This window comes from Hyperolius riggenbachi, chromosome 11, assembly GCF_040937935.1.
Source record: "Hyperolius riggenbachi isolate aHypRig1 chromosome 11, aHypRig1.pri, whole genome shotgun sequence".
NCBI lineage: Eukaryota > Metazoa > Chordata > Amphibia > Anura > Hyperoliidae > Hyperolius > Hyperolius riggenbachi.
Window position 1 is genome coordinate 109689778 of NC_090656.1, and position 20910 is coordinate 109710687.

At 44.8% G+C, this 20910-nt stretch overlaps 1 protein-coding gene across 2 annotated transcripts in view; it reads left to right on the top strand.

Moving 5' to 3' along the window:
* Nucleotides 1-16344, top strand: part of PKP3 (plakophilin 3) — a 159399-nt gene extending 143055 nt beyond the window's left edge. For both annotated transcript variants that reach the window (XM_068261366.1, XM_068261367.1), the window contains 6 exons: nt 1515-1676; nt 5078-5263; nt 6565-6718; nt 7189-7381; nt 11253-11340; nt 13587-16344. In XM_068261366.1, the coding sequence (XP_068117467.1) occupies nt 1515-1676; nt 5078-5263; nt 6565-6718; nt 7189-7381; nt 11253-11340; nt 13587-13619 (816 nt within the window). In that variant the 3' untranslated portion in view covers nt 13620-16344. The remainder of the gene's footprint in view (nt 1-1514; nt 1677-5077; nt 5264-6564; nt 6719-7188; nt 7382-11252; nt 11341-13586) is intronic.
* The last annotated feature ends 4566 nt before the right edge of the window (nt 16345-20910 follow it).

Sequence of the window (20910 nt, forward strand, 5' to 3'; positions counted from 1 at the left end):
CTGAAAACGCATGCAGTGTGAACGGATCCTAATGTGTATCCATTTTTACACTTCTTGTTCAGTTAATCATAGATTACTATTTAAAATCTTAGATGATCAACTATTGGTGGGGCAAGTGTGGTGGGAGCACTACCAGCAAGAATATCTAGGTAGAGAAAAGAAATGTGTCCAAGTGCAACCTTAAGTACCTTTTTCCAGAGAATGGGGAAGAAAGCAATAACTAAAAAAAATCCTTGACTAGATCGAAGTATCACCATTCTCTATCTATTATTATAGCTGTGGATGCCCTGCAATATTAGGAACCCATTCAATCCACTTTTAAATTAAAATCTAGAATTTTCTATACCTACTTCCTATGGTAATGTCTTAACCACCCACCATTTGTATGAAGAACCCATTTCTAAAAAAAAGTGATAAAATATCCTTTTCTCCATACGGAGTTCATGTACTCGTGTCCTTTGTAAAGCCCTAGAGAGAGCTAATTTGCCAAGAGTTTATATTTCTTGTGGCTGCGTTTGTATATTTAATTAGAGTGCTTCTAAAGTACCTCCCTTTTCTAGGCCAAATAAGTCCACTTCATCCAACCTGTTTTTCTGTATTGCATATTACAATTGTGGTCTCGCAAGTGATTCATAAGGAGGCAGTGCTATAGTAGCATCTTAATTGTTTTTATTTCCCTTTTTTAAATAGACTGATTTAATTGCTTATGCAAACAGTTGCTTTTCAGGTAAAAGAATGGAGCTAAATTGGGCTATGCCCATGTATTTATATCAGGGGTGTTTTTAGGCATTCCAGGCCACTGCCTGGAGTGCCATTGGTCCTGGGGTGCGCTATGCCCATGATTAAGACCCCCCCCCCTCCCCCGGAGTTAGGCCCAACACCATAACTAAACCACGCCTCCCTACTGAAGCCACTTACCGCATGTTTGTACCTCCTTCTGTCTCCTTTGTGCCTCCTTCTGTCTCCTTTGTGCCACTTTCAAGCCTCCCTGTGCCGCCTTTGCCCCACTGTATCCCTTTGTCATCCTGTGCCTCCTTCTGTCTCCCTTTGTACCGCCTTCTGTCACCTTCAGTCCCCCTGTGCCCCCTCTTTCCCCCTGTGTGTCCAGATATGGATTAGGGTGAAATGGTGCCCTAGGCAAGCAATGACTTTGGGCCCACCCTTGATGGCCACCGGCCTTTTTTGGTAAGATTTGTTGGGGGTTAGCATAAACCGGGTGACGACTTGTCTGGAGTGACAAAAAGGCTAGAAATGCCCCCGATTTACACTCCCAAACTTTGGAAGCAGGGACCCACACACACACACAGGGACAGGATGCAGAGACACAGGGGTTTTATTATATAGGATTGGCAGTTGTAATGCACAGCATGGATGCAGCTATGCGTGCAGAGTCCATGCAGTGCAATGCACAAGCCACCATGACGGGGGTGGGGAGTTGAATGGGGTGATTCTTGAAAAGAATTGGGGGGGATTATTGGTTGTTTAGAATAACAAGCTTATATGTCCCCTTCTAGAGCGTGGAAAATGCAGTATGTGTCCTGAGAAACCTGTCCTACCGACTCTACGATGAAATGCCACCATCTTGCCTTCAAAGGCTGGAAGGATCCCAACGAGGGCGCACTACCGCAGGGGATACAGTAGGCTGTTTCACACCTCAAAGCCGCAAACTTAAGGAGGTAAGTCCATTACACCTGTTGCCATGATCTGCATGGGTTTTATTTTTGTAAGGTACATTTCCCCTTTCTCGACAAAACATAATGGGTCTACTCCTATTTTAGGGTGGTAGTAGTGGTGACCTGTGGTCAGTTATGTTTACAGGCTACTGGCTGAGTGTGATTTCTCTTGTGGTGGCATGGCAACATCTCATCAAAAAGCTCGGAATTGGCTTCCAGGTTTTTTTGATAACTGCTAGGAAGGGAATCAGGAAAAAGGGGCACCTGGGGCTAATGGGACTGTTTGGGTGATGCAAAATATTGGATATTGGGCTGGGTGCTAAAGAAGAAATTTGGACGCCCAATAAATTTTGTTTTGATAATTTGAAAATTATCGATTTAACTTTTTATACCATTTTTTTTTCATTTTGATAATATGTAAAATATTTTAACTTTTTATACAATTTTTAAAATTCATTTTGAGTTATAATTTTTTTAAATATCGTTTTTTGTATTAACGTTATTTGCAGCAGAGAAAGGGGGTTTTAGGGTTAGGTGTCAGGAAGGGAATTTAAGGGTTAGGCACCAACGGGGGGGGGGGGGGTCTTATGGTTAGGCACCACCTGAAGGGTCTAAGGGTTAAGCACCACTAGTGGAGGGTCTGAGGCACATGTGTCGAACTCCAGGCCTGGAGGGCCGGATCCATGCCAGTGTTTAGGATAGACTGAGCAAGAGAGGAATGTGTTCTACCTGATGGACCACACCTTTCCTGATTCAGACCCATCATTTCATTTGAGCTGTGTCAAAAATGTGTGAGGATCTCGGCCCTCGTAGGACTGGTTTGACATACCTGGTCTAAGGGTTAGGTAGAGGGAGGGTTCTACATGAGAGTAGGGTTAGGTTTAGTTGTAGTTAAATATTGGTAATATTGTACATATACTTTCGTATTTTTATTACATGAAGAAATGATAAAATATAGTTATAGACAATATTGTAAAATTTCAACTATACCCTGCACCCTTTTTTCCAGGTGCCTTTACTTGATGTATGCGCTAGAAAGGGCAAGGTTTATCCTGAACACCGTGACAAAATCTTTCAGTAGCTGCTTAGCTCATTATTTCAATTGATTTGAGTGGGGCAGTTAGCTTGCAGCAGAGAGCTTAGAATGTCGCATGTTCCAATTCTCTGGACAAGTCACCCTCTAGATGCTTCTGTCTGCACTGCATCCTTTTTCTTCATCCTTTCCTAACCACTTCACCACTGAGAGGTTTTACCCCTTGAACACCAGAGCAATTTTCGCCTTCCAGCGCTCCTTCCATTCATTCGTCTATAACTTTATTATTGCTTATCACAATGAAATGAACTATATCTTGTTTTGTTCGCCACCAATTAGGCTTTCTTTAGGTGTGACATTATGCCAAGAATAATTTTATTCTAAATGTGTTTTAATGGGAAAATAGGAAAAATGTGGGAAAAAATATTATTTTTCAGTTTTCGGCCATTATAGTTTTTAAATAATGCATGGTACTGTAATTAAATCCCATGAAATGTATTTGCCCATTTGTCCCGGTTATAAAACCGTTTAAATTATGTCCCTATCACAATGTTTGGTGCCAATATTTTATTTGGAAATAAAGGTGCATTTTTTTCAGTTTTGCATCCATCCCTAATTACAAGCCCGTAGTTTATAAAGTAACAGAGTTATACCCTCTTGACATAAATATTTAAAAAGTTAAGTCCCTAAGGTAACTATTTGTTTTTTTTTATTGTGTATACAAAATTTTTTATTTTTTTTTATTACAAAAAAAATTAAATTGCGGAGTGTGGGAGGTAATGAGTTAATTTATTGTGGAAAACGAATGTATATGTAAAATGCTTTAGGGTGTAGTTTTACTATTTGGCCACAAGATGGCCACAGTGTGTTTGTTTACATGCGACCTGTAAGCGTCCGGAAGGACGCTTACAGGAAGCAGTACGAGGCTGAGAAAATCACAATGATCGCGCTGTTTCTAATAGAAGCAGCGGATCATTGCAGGGGCTTAGATCAACGAACGGGAATGGATTTTCCCGTTCATTGATGAGCGGGCAGCAGCGCACGCACGAGCGGCGGTAGCGCGGAAGGTACGGATTTCTCCGTCCCTTGGGTTTTTTAGGGGGGAAAAAGGGACAGAGAAATTCGTACCACGGGGGATAAAGTGGTTAAAGGACTTACGAGCCCAGTAAGTGAAGTACCTTAATCACGTTTAAATGCACGGAGGACGCCATCCGTGCCCTCCGTGCAGTTCCCCCCCGGGTCCCCGCAGTGTAATAGCCCCCCGTGCCGCTCCCGACCCCACAAACTGGGTTGGGCTCTCCTTCCTCTCCTAATATGCCCGCCGGAGCTGGCCGCAGCTGCGCAGTCCGCATACGCGTGAGTGCGGCTGCGCAGCTCTAGGGCCTCCAACCCAATCCCCCCCCTCCCCCCCCCTGATCCTGCCTGTGTCAAACATAAACATTTGCTGCAACACTAGATCGCAGCTCCATGTTACATCAAAAGCAAAAGTGCACACAGTGCTACTGTAAATGGGCAGCCCTACCTTCATAAATGATATGTTGTCGCTGCTGCAGGGTGGAAAAGTTGCAAAAGGGAAGTGCAGGATTCAAATAGAGGATCCTCCCTGTAGTGGTTATGTGTATGTTGGACATACCGTTCTCCCGCCGTGAGGTCATTAGGGGATGCTCCCTGGGATGACCTTTCCCCTTACTCCTGATAGTGCAGGGGGCAAATCCGTGTTGGACAGCCACATCCATATTTAATGTTGGATTGATTGTGGTTCTGCAGCACAATAAAAAAAATGTGCATTTACCACTAACCTGGTGTGCCAATGAACTTTGATATCTGTGTAATTGGCTGGCGACAGTCTTGTGTTATTTCCGCTTCCTGTGCAAGCTGCAACAAAAAAACTACACGTAGCCAAATAACTAGCCAGTCAGGGTTAAACAAATCAATTATTTCTGTGTCCATCACTCCCTCTGTGGCATAAATTGAACTTTTCTCATGATTTAAAGCTTCCTTGCTCACCATCCCTTACAATGTACCCGTACTTAACTTGCTAAAATTCAATATTGTGTTAAACAAAGGTATCTGCTCTAATTCTCTTCCAAAGCCGAAGAGGTGTGCACACAATATGTAGCCTCTAGACCAGGAGCGCCTCTGCGCTTGAGAGGTTCTCCAGGTTTAGAGGCTGATATTTTGCCGCATTTTTACTGGTCTGATGAAGTGGGCATGTACTCACAAAACATGTTGCCTGTGATAAACTTTTTTTTTTTTTTTCTAAAATTGATTGTATCGTTTGAGAGGTAAGCCACCTCTTATTTTCTTTGTTTTTTAACTTATTTTTTTCCCTACTGGACGCCTCTTCACCATCATTGTGCTTCTTCCACAGCAACAGCAGGGCTCAAATCTTGCCACATTTGCAGAGATTTCAAAAGATCCTAAGGGTGTGGAGTGGTTGTGGCACCCACAGATTGTGCATCTATACAATCGACTACTGCAACAATGTGAACTGAACAAACACACTACAGAGGCGGCAGCAGGAGCACTACAGAACATCACAGCCGGAGATCGCAAGGTAAGCTTTTCCTGTATATAATACGACTAAGGTAATGACTTCCCATACCTTTACAAATGCCAGTTAGTAGACCTATGGAAAACTGCAATGGCCAAAAGTGACCCTAGAAAGTTATTTGACTATTAAAAAGCTGGGATGTGCAATATGTTTAACTTGGCTATGGTAGGTGAGTAACCTTAAAGGGAACCTGAAGCAATACCAGGTGCCTGGCAGCCCTGCCGATTGGTTTGGCTGCAGTAGTGTCTGAATCACACAAGAAACAAGTATGCTGAAAATCTTGTCAGATTTTACAAGAATGTCAGAAACGCCTGACCTGCTGAATGCTTGTTCAGGGCTATGGCTAGAGGAAGTGGATCAGCAGCATATCCAGGCAACTTGTATTGCTTAAAAGTAAATGAATATGGCAGCCTCCCTATACCCCTAGCTTCCGGTTCCCTTTAATAATTCATATATAAGCGATTCTATCTCCAGATGTGCAGCTCTTCTATGGGCACCAGTCTTCCCTGCCTACCTGTTCCATGCCAACTTTTTAGCTGTGCCACTGCTCCGGAGCTAAGATGGGACACTCAGGCTGACAACAACGAAGAATCGGGCACACCAACCGGGGTATTCCTCTCAAAATGCCACTACCCTGCTCAGCTTATTTGCCTCTGATGTAATTGATCTATTGATGCTGTAATGGAATAAAAATTAAATGACTTGCTGGGTTCTTTCGTGTTGTTCTTGTTGATCTTCTACCTTGGGTAAGATGGTACTTGACCTCTAAAGCATGTCTGCTATTCTTGGCGGCTGTAGCCTAAGGCCTCGTTCACATCATACACGCGACAGTGTGCATTTCAGCAGTGCATATGGTGTGCAACAAGCAAGAACGGCAGAAGTGCATAAACAGCACTTCTGCCGTTCCCAGCATATGCGCTGTGCAGTAGTGCGATACGCTGTCGCACTAATGTATGCATTTTTCTGCCAAGCACAGCACTGACCCATTCACTGTAGTAAATGGGATCAGCAGCGCATAGCAACGCCGATGGCGTGCGATCGGAACGCAACGCACACGATTGCACGCCATCGGTGCCGCTATGCGCTGCTGATCCCATTTACTACAGTGAATGGGTCAGTGCTGCGCTAATGTGAACAAGTCCTTATTCTTTGTTGCTAATTACACCGGCTGACAGAGCTCATAGAAAAGGAATATCGGCTGTAGGGACAGCTGTGGATTAGAATACAAAGGGTGTAAGTTGTAGTGAATATCCTGCATGCTAACACCTAGTCCTGTGTGTTAATACATGTTTGATCTTTCACAGTGGGCAGCTGTTATGAGCCAGGTGGCACTGGAGCAAGAACGTATTCTGAACCCAGTTCTAGATCGCTTGAGGACTGCAGACCACAGCCAGCTGCGCTCTTTAACAGGGCTCATCCGCAACCTGTCCAGGCATGCCAGGAACAAAGACGAGATGTGTGAGTGCCGCTCTATTACATGCTTGTCTCATTCACCACCACTTCTAACATATCTCCACTTCTTGTTACATTTTCTGACTTACAGTTTACTTTCCTACCAATCAATCATACCAATCTTTTGCTGGAATCTCTTTTCTTTCTCTTCAATCCCGCTGATCTTTTTGGCTGCAGTAGTGTCTGAATCACACACTGAAACAAGCATGTGGCAAATCCAGTCAGACTTCAGTCTTCATTTGCATTGCATTATCACTCTTAAAATTGCTCCAGAAAGCGATTGCGATTCAGCTGTGCAGTGGAAAAGGGCCCTTAATGTAGTATTGATCCAGTGAATCGGACTACTACAACCAGACAGATCTTGCTTCATCTCCATGTGAATGTGCAGAGTTACAACTTATAAGCAGATGGTTTGTGTTCCCTTCCTATGTGCTAACTTTGTACTAATGTCCGTTTGTTTTGTCTTAATGTTGCAGCCACTAAGCTAGTTAGCCACCTTCTGGAGAAGCTGCCTGGAGAAGGAGGTGACAAGAGTCCTCCTACTGAAGTTGTAGTGAATATAATCGCTGTGCTGAATAACCTGACAGTGGCTGGACCCCTTGCAGCCCGGGATATAGTGTACTTCAATGGGCTTAGCAAACTCATGTACATTAAGAGGAATCGAGACAAGTAAGTGGTGGGGAGACGGGTAGGAGGCACAAGAGAAGAGAGCATACTAATGAGATAGGAACCGATAATAACAGACTGATGGGCTGAATAAAAAGTCTATAAAGGCGATCCCATGGTTATGAAAAAATATGTATGTTTATCAGGGCTGTGGAGTCGGTACAAAAATCATCCGACTCCTCATTTTATGAAACCACCGACTCAGACTCCAGGTACCCAAAATTGCTCAGACTCCTCGACTCCTTAGTCTAATTTTTACAAAGGCTATGGATTTGGTTCAAAAATCATCCGACTCCTCAGTTTACTGAAACCACCGACTCCAGGTACCCAAAATTGCTCAGACTCCACAGCCCTGATGTTTATACAGCTTGTATAACAACGTTAAGTTACTGTCCGAGCAAAATAGCTTAATATACTGCCATTAATGTCTAAACCGCTGGCAACAAAAGAGAGTTCACTTAACCTCCTTAGCGGTAACCCCGTGTGTGACACGGGGTAAGCCGCCGGAGGGTGCCGCTCAGGCCCTGCTGGGCCGATTTACATAATTTTTTTTTTTTGCTGGACGCAGCTAGCACTTTGCTAGCTGCGCCAGCACCCCGATCGCCGCGCGCCCGATCGCCGCTATCCGGTGCGGCGCGCGGCCCCCCCCCAGACCCCTGCGCTGCCTGGCCAATCAGTGCCAGGCAGCGCCAAGGGGTGGATCGGGTCTCCCAATGACGTCCCGACGTCGGTGACGTCATCCCGCCCCGTCGCCATGGCGACGGGGGAAGCCCTCCAGGAAATCCCGTTCTTTGAACGGGATTTCCTGATCGCCTATCGCCGGAGGCGATCGGCGGGGCTGGGGGGATGCCGCTGAGCAGCGGCTATCATGTAGCGAGCCCTGGGCTCGCTACATGATTTAAAAAAAAAAAAATTTAAAAAAAAACTGCTGCGCTGCCCCCTGGCGGTATTTTTCATACCGCCAAGGGGGTTAAGTGAAGAATGTCAAAATTGTACCCAAGGTGTCAATCTTTTGTGTGCCCACCATTATTCTCCAGCACTGATTTAATTCTCTTGGGCAATGGCGTTCATTGAAGCTTTACAGCTTGCTGCTGGAATAGTCTTCCACTCCTCCATGATGAAGCTGGTGGATGTTGGAGACATTGCGCTCCTCCACCTTCCGTTTGAGGATGTCCCACAGATGCTTGATAGAGTTTAGGTTTGGAGACCTGCTTGGAAAGTCCAGCACCTTTACCCGCAGTTTCTTTAGCAAGGCAGTGGTCGTCTTGGAGGTGTGTTTAAGGTCATTATCATGTTGAAATACTGCCCTGTGGCCCAATTTCTGTAGGGAGCGGATCATGCTTTGCATCATTATGTCACAGTACATGTTGGCATTCATGGTTACCTCAATGAACTGTTGCTCCTCAGTGCAGGCACTCATGCAGCCTCAAAGCATAACACTCCCAGCACCATGCTTGACTGTAGGCAAGAGACACTTGCCTTTCTACTCCTCCTCCTACTACCTGGTTGCCATCACACGTGCTTGACACCTTTTTCAATTAAGTTTATCTTGGTCTCATCAGACCACAGGAACCCAATTCCTTAGTCTGCTTGTCTTCAGCAAGCTGTGGACTTGTGCATCATCTTTAGAAGAGGCTTCCTTCTGGGATGACAACCAGGCAGACCAATTGGTTGCAGTGTATGGTCTGAGCACTGAGCGGCTGACCCTCCCTCCACTTCAACCTCTGAAACAGAGAATGTGCACTCAACTTCTTTGGACAACCATGACGAGGCCTGTTCTGAGTGGTCTGTGCCACCATTCTGCACCTTAGTTTCAGGGTGTTGGAGTTGTGCTTATAGCCTAGGCCATCTTTATGTAGAGCAACGCTTATTATTTGAAGATCCTCGGAGATCTTTGCCATAAGGTGCCATTTTGAACTTCCAGTGACCAGTATGAAAAAGTGCGAGGGCTAGAACGCCAAACTGAACACACCTGCTCCAAATTCTCACCTGAGACCTTGTAACATTAACAAGTAAAATGTCCCTGGAGAGAGGAAAGATGTCTCACTGAGCAGAATTTTGACATTCATTGCTTAAAGGTAACCTTAACTGAGAGGGATATGGATGTTTCCTTTTAAACAATACCAGTTGCTTGGCAGTCCTGCTGATCTCTTTGGTTTCAATAGTGGCTGAATCACACACCTGAAACCAGCATGCAGCTAATCCAGTCTGACGTCAGTCAGAGCACCTGATCTGCAGGCTTGTTAATGGGCTGTGGCTAAAAGTATTAGAGACACAGGATCAGCAGGAGAGTTAGGCAACTGGTACTATTTTAAAAGGAAAAATACATATCTTTCTCAGTTTGGGTTCCCTTTTGTTGCATGTGTGTTTAGACATGTATGGCTGTGTGTTGTGTTAATTTGATGGGGCAGCAAATTTACACTGTTATACAAGCTGTACACTGACTACTTTATATTGTATCAAAATGTTGTATCGTCAGCGTTATCCCATGAAAAGCTATTTAATATTATTGATCTATAAAGCGCCAACATATTCTGTGGCGCTGTGCAAAGTAAGAAACAAACATGGGATACATAATAATACAGACAATGGTATACACCAATATACAAAATACAGAATCGATACAAAATACAGAATTGGTAATTACAGTGACAAAAGTAACATGATGAATAAAATGTATAACAAATTCCAAGACCTAAAAGGGTGAGAGAGCTCTGCCCTTGTGAGCTTACAATCTAAAGATATAATAAAATATTTATAAAAATTTGAGTGGTGTACTCACTTTTGTGAGATGTTAGATTTTTTTTTTGTCCCAGGGTAAAATTTACTATGAAGTAAATGTTTTCCTATGTTGCTGTCACAGTAGGTAGTAAACATTTAAATGCTTCTGGATTGATCCATCTCCAATGGGGGATTGTCGGAGCGCCTCGCTCACTTCTGCATCTAGACCCATTGAGTTATACTCCTGTTTGCCTGATGAAGCAGGACCACACCTGCGAAACGCGTTGCACTAAGTGAAGTTCAATAAACATTTTTGTATTGATATATTGTGACTCAATTGAGTTTTATATTTTTGAGGGAGGTAAGTCCACCTGAACATACCCCTCTTTTAGACGGTTTTTAAACATTTTTATTCTACTCTGGCGCCTCTGTACACCAAGCCTTGCTGAAATCTTGAGTCCACCCTCGGTGGAGGGGTGCTACCCCGTTTCCTATCTACAGAGAGCGACATCTTAAAAACCTGAGTGGGGTCAGGTTCTAATACTCCCCACCTGCACTTGAAGTGGTTGCCTATTGGTAACCCATATTTGTGAGTATATCTAAATATTTTGCTTTTAACCACAACCAACTTAACAATACTACACCATATCGGGCTCTCGATTTCTCTTTGTTTTTCCAAGCATTTTGAAAAGCACTTACAAAACGGCAGTTTGTCAGTCTAATTGCCTAAAAACTGTTCAAGCGATTAGGGAGGCCGGCTGCCATCTTTGTATAGATCCTTACCGGGGAGTGTAGTTATGTTTAAAATTGAATACTGAGAATCCCCCACGAGGAGCTGAAGTAGTCAAAAACCAGTCAGATCTGTCATTTTTACTACCTACTGTAAGTGACAGCAACATAAGAATACTGTATCTTACTCTTGAAAAAAGGCATGTTTCGTATGTATACAGATCTATTTTACAGATTTTCGTAACTGGTCTTTTTTGATTCTTCAGTGAATATTTCTGCGCTGTAGTAGATTATGTGGTAAAAGCATCCATAACAAGCATGGTAACAACTATGCTAGTCTTTACTCTTGAAATTTCACGAGAGCCATTGATCTGAGATATGAGAAACTGAGGGATTATCAGTATTAACATCTCTTCTTCTTCAGTGCAGATCATGAGAAGGCCTCCCGGGCAGCCTCCAGCCTTCTGACCAACATGTGGCAATACAGCAAGCTACACCGTGACTACAAGGCAGTAAGTAGACATTCTGCACAACCGTAACACACGCCCTCTATGGCATATTCCCGTCTCTTCCAGCATCTTTCGCCCCTAGGTACATTGCATGGAGACCCATCCATGAAATGCAATGAAATGAGCAGTTTATTCGCAGCAGTATGCAGAAATAGTAGGGATAAGTGTTTCTCCTCAATTCCTGAATAGGACAAGATGACATAGGGATTGATTCACAAAGCTTTTCTCTTGAATTCTCCTCTCGTTTTTCATCTCGAGTATAATGCTAGGTCCACACTATGCAATTTTCAGACAGATTTACTCTCAGATGAATTATTTCCAGCATGCCCGATCTGATTTCTGATCGATTTTCCAACCGATTTCCGTTCTTTAGTAAATCGATCGGAAATTGGTCAGAAAATTGGAAATCGGTCAGAAAATCAATCGGAAATTAGATCGCACATGTTGAAAATAATCTATCTCACAATAAATCTGTCAGAAAATTACATCGTGTGTATCTAGCTTATGCTGGGTACACACGTTGAGATTTCCCGCTCGATCCGCGGGATCGATCGATTATTTCCGAAATGTTCGATCGGGTTTCCATCGATTTGCATCCTTAACATGCAAAATCGAAGGCTGTATCGATCGAAATCCGATCGAACATGTCGGAAATAATCGATCCTGCGGATCGAGCGGGAAATCGCAACGTGTGTACCCAGCATAACGCAGAGCTACTTCATGAGATAAACAGATAAGGAGAGATGATTGAGTTAAGTCAGATAAGGATTGATAACTTATGAGTTAAAGGTGCCCATAAACCAACTGAAATGTAATCAGAGAGGCAACGATTCCTTGGATAAATCAGGTGTCCATTGATTAATGTATGGCCACCTTTAATTGCATAGGGAGATAATGTGTGATTTATCTCCTCTTATCTGACTTAAGGCATGACTTAAGTCAGATAAGCAGAGAGAACGCCTAAATGAATATAGTATGACGTAAATCATGAGATCTGAAGTTGCCATGATATCTTGTGTAAATTCTTTATAGCAGGGGTGCCCACACTTTTTTGGCTCGCGAGCTACTTTAAAAACTGCAGAGCCCATCCCTTCCAAGCATAGCGATAAAAACTGCAGAGCCCATCCCTTCCAAGCATAGCGATAAAAACTGCAGAGCCCATCCCTTCCAAGCATAGCGATTAGCTGCAGAAGCCTTCTCCCCTACACAGTGTTATGAATCCCCCCTCCCTATCCCAGCAGTTAGGCAGTCCAAAATCCTTCTCCCCCCCCCTTCAAACATACAAACAGCAAATGGCTTTAGAATCCTCCTGAAGCTATTTTCCTACATTGCTGTGCACTTGCCTGGAGGTGAAGGAGACACACTGCTCACAGGCAGCCTGGAAGGGAAGAGACGCTGTGTTGGTCTCACAGCCTGGAGGAGAGGAGGATCTGTCTCCTCATTTGCTCCTCTCCCCTCTTCTCCCTGATGCTGCTATGGCAGCAAAATCTGATGGAGCTTCATATTATGACAGGACGCGGCCATGATCAACTCAGCAGGTGTTTGCGATCTATTGGTAGATCGCGATCGACCTATTGCGCACCCCGACTTTATAGTGAAACATGGCTGTACTCACGCACATAAATTCAATTCTCTCTTGCTCCCCAAAATACATTAAAAGAAAAAAAAGCTGAGACCACCTGCTTAGGATGTCTGTACAGAGATCTGGCCACTGTTAATTAGCACCCTCCAGTCCATGTTGGCACAAAGGTGATGTCACCTCTTGACTACCCAAAAAAGATAGAAATGGGTCCTCATGAGGCTTCCCATGTCTTCCGTGACATCACCAATCTAGCTCTGGGAAGGTCGCTTTGCATAGGACGTTTGTGCAGTGTCACAGAGCTGCTCGGTGGAAAAAGAGCCACTCAGTGCTACTCTACTGTTCAGAGAGGAAGCATCTTGCACATTGCCGCCACGTTTGCTTTTGGCTAGGAGTGTGGCCACATGTACCGCTCATCGCACCCTTTTCAAAGCGGTTTAGAGACCCCAGCACTGGATCGGTGGAGGTCAAGGGGAATGGGAGAAGCCTCTGAATTATCTAGAGGCTTCCCCTTTACTGAGGTAAGTATGGGCCACTACAGATACTTTAAGGCATTTGAAGCAACCACTATTTTCTATTATTATGTTGTGATTGCTAATACTTTGGAGGTGATAATGTGTGGTGAGCAGTGCCATACAGTCTCATACATTTGTCCTGTGTTGTCTTGCAGAAGGGCTACCGGAAGGAGGATTTCCTGTTCTGATGATGTGATGTCCACCTACACTGATGTCCACTTTATACACCTGCTCAGAAGTTCAGGAAGAGGATGAGCCCCTGCTACTATCGCTGACTAATGGAGTACTCCTTAGCCCATCCTACTTTTCTTGACTAGTGGAGTATTTCTAAGCCACTCCTAGTGTCAGTGATCAGTGGGAGTACTTATTAGCACCTATTACTTTCTCTGGCAGTACTTCTCAGCTTATTCTACTGTCCCTGACTAGTGGAAGTACTTCTGATCCTTACTATTAACCCTGACCAGTGGAGTACTTATCAGCCCCTCCTACTTTTCCTGACCAGTAGATGTATGTCTTGGCCACTACTACTACCTGTTGTGTAAACCTGAGCACTTTACACAGAACACAGCATCCTTACTGTCACCAAGCAGTGGAATACTTCCCAGCCCCTCCTTCTACTATTGCTGATCACTTGACCAATGGGAGTACTTCGCAACCCCTCCTACTTTTGTCCCTGATAAGTGGAGTACTTTATAGCTCCTCCTACTACTGTCCCTGACTAGTGGAAATACTTCTCAGCCTGCCTACTGTCCCTGACCAGTGGGAGTACTTCTCAGCCCCGCCTACTGTCCCTGACCAATGGGAGTACTTCTCAGCCCCGCTTACTGTCACTGACCAGTGGGAGTACTTCTACTACCTTTTCTGTAAACTTGTGCACTCTACACAAAGCACAGCTGTCCGAAAGGGACATTTTGTATCTAGAAAGCTTAACTAATAGATTCAGGCATGTGTGGGCTTGTATTTTGTAAGAAAAAAGGAAAATAAGAAAAAGGAATGCCAATTAGTGTATGGGATTGTAAGTGAACTGGGTGAATATGCGTGCCTGGGACTGTAAAAAACAGACAGAAACCTGTGCCTTCTTACTTATTCTGCAATACTCTGTGGACTGTGCCAGCCACCTTCAGCAATAGCCAGGATGAGTGCGATTCCTCTGACAACTTGCTTTACAAGAGAACCATGCAATGTTTTTATGCAATAATGTATTTTTAATCATGCAAAGGGTACTATGACATTAAGTGCAAGGTGTATGTATGTATGTATGTGTGTGTGTTGCTTTTTACAGATTGACCAGCTGATAGACTAGTTTAGTATGCTATTCCCTTTGTTCCTTGGGGTTCTCAAACTGTAAATCCTCAGCTGGTCATAGATGGGCTGATGTCTCAATAATAAAAAGGGCCAATGAACTATCTACCTGTTTTCAGCGCTTTGCTGAGCCTCTGGATCCCTCTAGAATCTCTCTGATTAGGTATTACCTATGCAAAGAAAAGGGGTCAGCTCTCCATGAGGTTTCCAATGTGTTTAGCATTGATGGTAGGAACCCTGTATTCACCAGCTGTTACAAGCAATACCCATATCCATATAATGATGTGGTGTGAAGGGTAAGCCTGTGCAGCAACAGAGCAATAAATGAAAGACAGCAGTGGACTTTAAGTTAATTTCAGATGGGTTGCTTTGTGCTGCGCTCTCATTCTTGGCATCATTATATTGGCTTACATAGTAAGGTTAAGCTGATTGGGTAAATGTAATAGCCCACAGGTACTGGTTTCATGCTTTCAGCAGAACTTCAGCAAAAGGTTTTGTGTTCATGTTAAATGAAGCCCAGAAGAGAGAGAATTGGTTAGACTATTATTGCTGTTCTTTTCTGTTGAGGAGATTTTATGTAGTTTTAATTGATGAGTTGTTAGCAGCTAAAATTGAAGTGGAGCTGACGATTGCAATTTACAACCATGTGAAATATGTATTTCACAACACCAACCAAACCAACCCACTTATCTCAGCCCTCCTGTTGCGGGCATAACTTGAAATCATTGAACATCCATTGTGCCCTTTCCCCCCAAATTCCTATGGCTACAGCTGTGGTCGGAGAGCCCATTTGCTTTGTTATCGAACGTGTGACCACCATTATACCACCATAGCTGTGCAGCCACCTTGACCACCTCTATGTAGCAAGTATGACCACCATGACCGTCAACCCTAGTTCATGGCAGTCAGTGGAGGCTACCAGGAGAATGCCGTAAGGTGGGCCCTGGTATTGCATCTCTTGCCCTCTTGTGCTTTCATCTTATATGATGCACCACCACCACCAACCAACACCACACACACCCTTCCCATAGTCTTGTATGAAACTAACCTTCACAGTCACTATTCACCTAACTCAATATTTTGCACCCTGATCTATGAAAGGCAGATTTCTGCTTCCTATGGTGTTGCTGATAACCCAAGGTGAGTGAACCTTCACAACAGTAACAGAGACAGCAATGAGAACCTAAACAGGTTCAGATTTATTAAAATGTGCATGCTACTAAAACAAAATTCTGTGTTAGCCGGAGAGATTCATCCCCCACCCCCTTCCCTTCAGGATGTTCAGGAATCTCTGTGGGTAAGGGAGTCAAAACTGACCAGTGGCTCTAATCCTTTCCCCCTCTGTATAGAAGAAAGAAAAGTTGGCTAGAGTTTTACGTAACCTCTCTGCCATGGTACGGTGAGGTGTGATGGCTGTGCTATGAATGCTGCCTTATTAAATAAGCTTCTTCTGGTCACTGTCAGACGCATCTTTCATCTCAGGGGAGCATTCCTTTCTGTGTGCTTGTGTCCTTCCTTGACATGCTCAAATGTGCCTTAACCTTTGCTTCACGGGTTCTTGTAAAATATAGCACAGTGTTTAAGTAAATAAAAAAAAGTTTTGAATTCTGACACTGCCGTTGTGTGATTAGCTGTGTTACTTTTTAAAATAAGCTTGGGAACGCTCCATAGGAGCTGTCTTTTCACATTCCTGGGCAGAGGAGGAATCTTCTCACAGGTTGTATGGCTTTGCTGGGGCCTGTTCTGTGCATAATCCCTGCGGCTGTACTGTGAGAGAGAGACACACACACACACACACACACACACACACACACACACACACACACACACACACACACACACACACACACACACACACACACACACACACACACACACACACACACACACACACACACACACACACACACACACACACACACACACACACACACACAGCATACACACACACACTGCATACATACACACACACTGCATACATACACACACACTGCATACATACACACACACACTGCATACATACACACACACACTGCATACATACACACACACACTGCATACATACACACACACACACTGCATACATACACACACACACACTGCATACATACACACACACACACTGCATACATACACACACACACACTGCATACATACACACACACACACACACACACACACACACTGCATACATACACACACACACTGCATACATACACACACACACTGCATACATACACACACACACTGCATACATACACACACACACACTGCATACATACACACACACACACACACACACTGCATACATACACACACACACACTGCATACATACACACACACACACTGCATACATACACACACACACACACACACACACACACACACACACACACTGCATACACACACACACACACACACACACACACACACACACTGCATACATACACACACACACACACACACACACACACACTGCATACATACACACACACACACACACACACACACACTGCATACATACACACACACACTGCATACATACACACACACACTGCATACATACACACACACACACACACACACACACACACTGCATACACACACACACACACACACACTGCATACATACATACACACACACACACTGCATACATACACACACACACACACACACACACTGCATACATACACACACACACACACACACACACACACTGCATACATACACACACACACACACACACACACTGCATACATACATACACACACACACACACACACACACACTGCATACATACACACACACACACACACACACACACTGCATACATACACACACACACACACACACACACACTGCATACATACACACACACACACTGCATACATACATACACACACTGCATACATACATACACACCTTCGATTCTATTCCAAACAATATCCTGCGCCCAAACGATGTACTCTATGTATACCCTTATTGGGGAGCCAGAGGAGAAATCAATCCTAATGTACAAAATTTCCAATACTCCAAAGTCTGCAATAACATATTAACTTTAATTTCTGATGCTTGTACAAAAACCCCCATATCCCATTAAAAGAGCAGATCTGCAGTGTAATTCCTAAGCTGACTGACAGCCGGCTGTGTCACTCATTCAAACCCCTGCATCACTCTGCACGCACACACATGTAAGGCAGTCCTTATACTCCCGGGAGTTACACACACAGGTTAGCAATAAGGGACTATTTCCTTGGTGTTCCGGATTAACAATGTCTCACATGTGGTCTGCAGCAAAAAGTGTTGACAACCTTGGGGACAGAACCTTCCCGCTGGCAGGCTTTATGTGGGATTTGCTTGATCTGCGCTTGTGGTTAGTTACAGACACAGCGTTAGTCCATGCAAAGCAACAAACACTGGTTGCCACTGAGGGCTCTCACCACCTCCTCTGTGTATTGCTCCCCCAGTCCGGTCTGAATCACAGTCCTTTCATCGCACTCCCCGCTTTTACTCCATCCACTCCGCGCTGCAAAGACCCAAGTGTCCACCAGCCTGCCGCTCGATATCTCCGTTCCCAGCATGTAACAAACACAGCCGTCGGGGAACTGGAAGTGACGTCACCGCTCTGCTCCACTCATCACTAGTATCGGCCGCCCACCGGCCTTCGTCAGATGATAGTGGGCGGCTGTTCAAACTCACATAAAAATAGTCTCCACGTTCCCTTCTCATTTGCATGCTCCTCCCCTTGCTGCCTTAAAGCCATATGTCACCACTTCTCCATTACATCGCTGTAATGGCCCAGAGCACTCCGTCAGTAATTTACAAGTGGAGGAGTCACATTTTGCTTCATAATCATAGCAGCGAAGGGATTACTTCAATGCACTTCAATGTTTCATTCACAAAATCCCCACACGTGCATAGATCACGCAATCAATTCACAGGCGCACACTAACTAAACTATGACAGTATTTTGGCTGCATGTAATGTAATTAAGTCCTATCATGTAACACCTAGTCCCCTAATTACAATCTGTCACGACCTATTGTGGTAAAAACGGTGCCAGGGGGAGTTCAGAGTTTAATCCATGGGGAATGACAGTGCCTAACCTAAAAATCCAACTGGATTCTATTTGGCACAACTTTCTATCTAAATCACCTCCCCTCCCAGGAATCTGCATTTTGACAATACCTTTGAATCTTAGACCTTCTGGGTTTTTATCATGATTTAACATAAAATGTAAACCTAGGGGGCTAGTCTCATCACCTCCAGTTATGTTGCAAACATGTTGCTGGATGCGTTTTTTAAGCATCTGTGTCGTTTTGCCAACGTACTTTAACCCACAGGGGCACGTGATCATATAAACTACGTATTTACTCTCACAATTCATAAATGTTTGTATTTCATAAGTTTTCCGTCCTCGTGAGTCCTGAAAGTCGTTTGCCCGGTCACTCAGGTGGCACACACTGCACCGTCCACATCGATGCATTCCACTTGGTCGCATCGATGGTCCGAGCCACATTCGCGTCGATTGCGGCGTAACCGTTCGAAATTCCGACTTGACTAACAAGTCACGAAGGTTCGGCGCTCTTTTCGCTGCTATTTTAGGATAATCTCCTACTGCCTCAATAATTTGAGGATCCAACCGTAGGAGATGCCACTGTTTGGCCATTGCTTTTCGTAATTGGTTCCAGTGCGTGCCATACTGCGTCACCATTCTTACATGATTACCCCTAGTTCTCTGTTTACGTGTGGTTCCCGTCAAAAGACTTTCTCTAGGTGTTGCGTCAGCTCTCTGTCTAGCTCTAGCCAAGGTTTCATCATTATAGCCTCTTCTCCTAAACCGTTCACACATGTCAGAAGCTTCCCTTTCATAGTCATCTTCATTTGTACAGTTCCTACGTACTCTCAGTAGTTGTCCTACTGGAATGCCGTTTAGCAATGTAGGGGGGTGGAAACTTGTTGCATGGAGTAGTGTGTTTCCTGCCGTCGGTTTTCTAAAAGTTGTAGTTGTCAATCTGTGACCGTCCTTTCGTATGACGAGATCAAGGAAACTGATCTCCTTCTCGTCAACTGTGTGCGTCAGGGCTATGTTCCTGTCATTCATATTTAAATGATCCAGGAAAACCGCCAGTTCTTCCCTAGTACCCCTCCAGACCAGGAAGACATCATCCACATAGCGGATCCAGGACGCGGCGTGTGCCCCAAATGCCACATTAGCATATACCTCCTGGCGCTCCCAGAGGCCTAAATGGAGGCACGCATAGGCAGGGGCACACGCCGCGCCCATCGACGTCCCCCTGATCTGCCGGTAAAAGGAAGCATCAAACCTGAAACAATTGCAATTCAAAACCATCTCCAAAAGGTCCATGAGTAGCTGGCACCTACCTCTCTGTATTCCAGCGACGTTCTTTAAAGAGAACCCGAGGTGGCATTGTATTACGTTAGTGGGGCACAGAGGCTGGTTGGTCACACTAACACCAGCCTCTGTTGCCCCATCGTGTGTCTCAAAGACCCCCCTGCTCGCCGCTATACCCCCGCAGTGCTGGCGACACGCAGCGTGTCGCCAGCACAATGTTTACCCTAGCGCTGTCTGTCAGCGCCGCTCCGCCGCCTCCTCCGCATCGCCGCTACCCGCCCTCATCCCTTCCCTCCCGCTGATTGGAGGGAAGGGACGAGGGCGGGTAGCGGCGATGCGGAGGAGGCGGGGGAGCGGCGCTGACAGACAGCGCTAGAGTAAACATTGTGCTGGCGACGCGCTGCGTGTCGCCAGCACTGCGGGGAGTATAGCGGCAAGCAGGGGGGTCTTTGAGACACACGATGGGGCAACAGAGGCTGGTGTTAGTGTGCCCAACCAGCCTCTGTGCCCCACTAACGTAATACAATGCCACCTCGGGTTCTCTTTAAAAAGAACTCAGCTGCTCTCAACCCCACATAATGTGGGATCGAGGTATACAGACCTTCGACGTCTATACCAACCAGCAGGTCACTGGGGCCTACTTGTATGTCCTCCAATAGGTACAACACATGACGTGTATCTCGTGCATAGGAGGGCAACTCCTCCACTAAATGCTTTAAATTCTCATCCAGAAACACTGTAACCTTTTCAAACGGGCCACCTATTGTCGATACAATCGGCCTTCCCGGTGGACATTCCGTGTTTTTATGTACCTTTGGT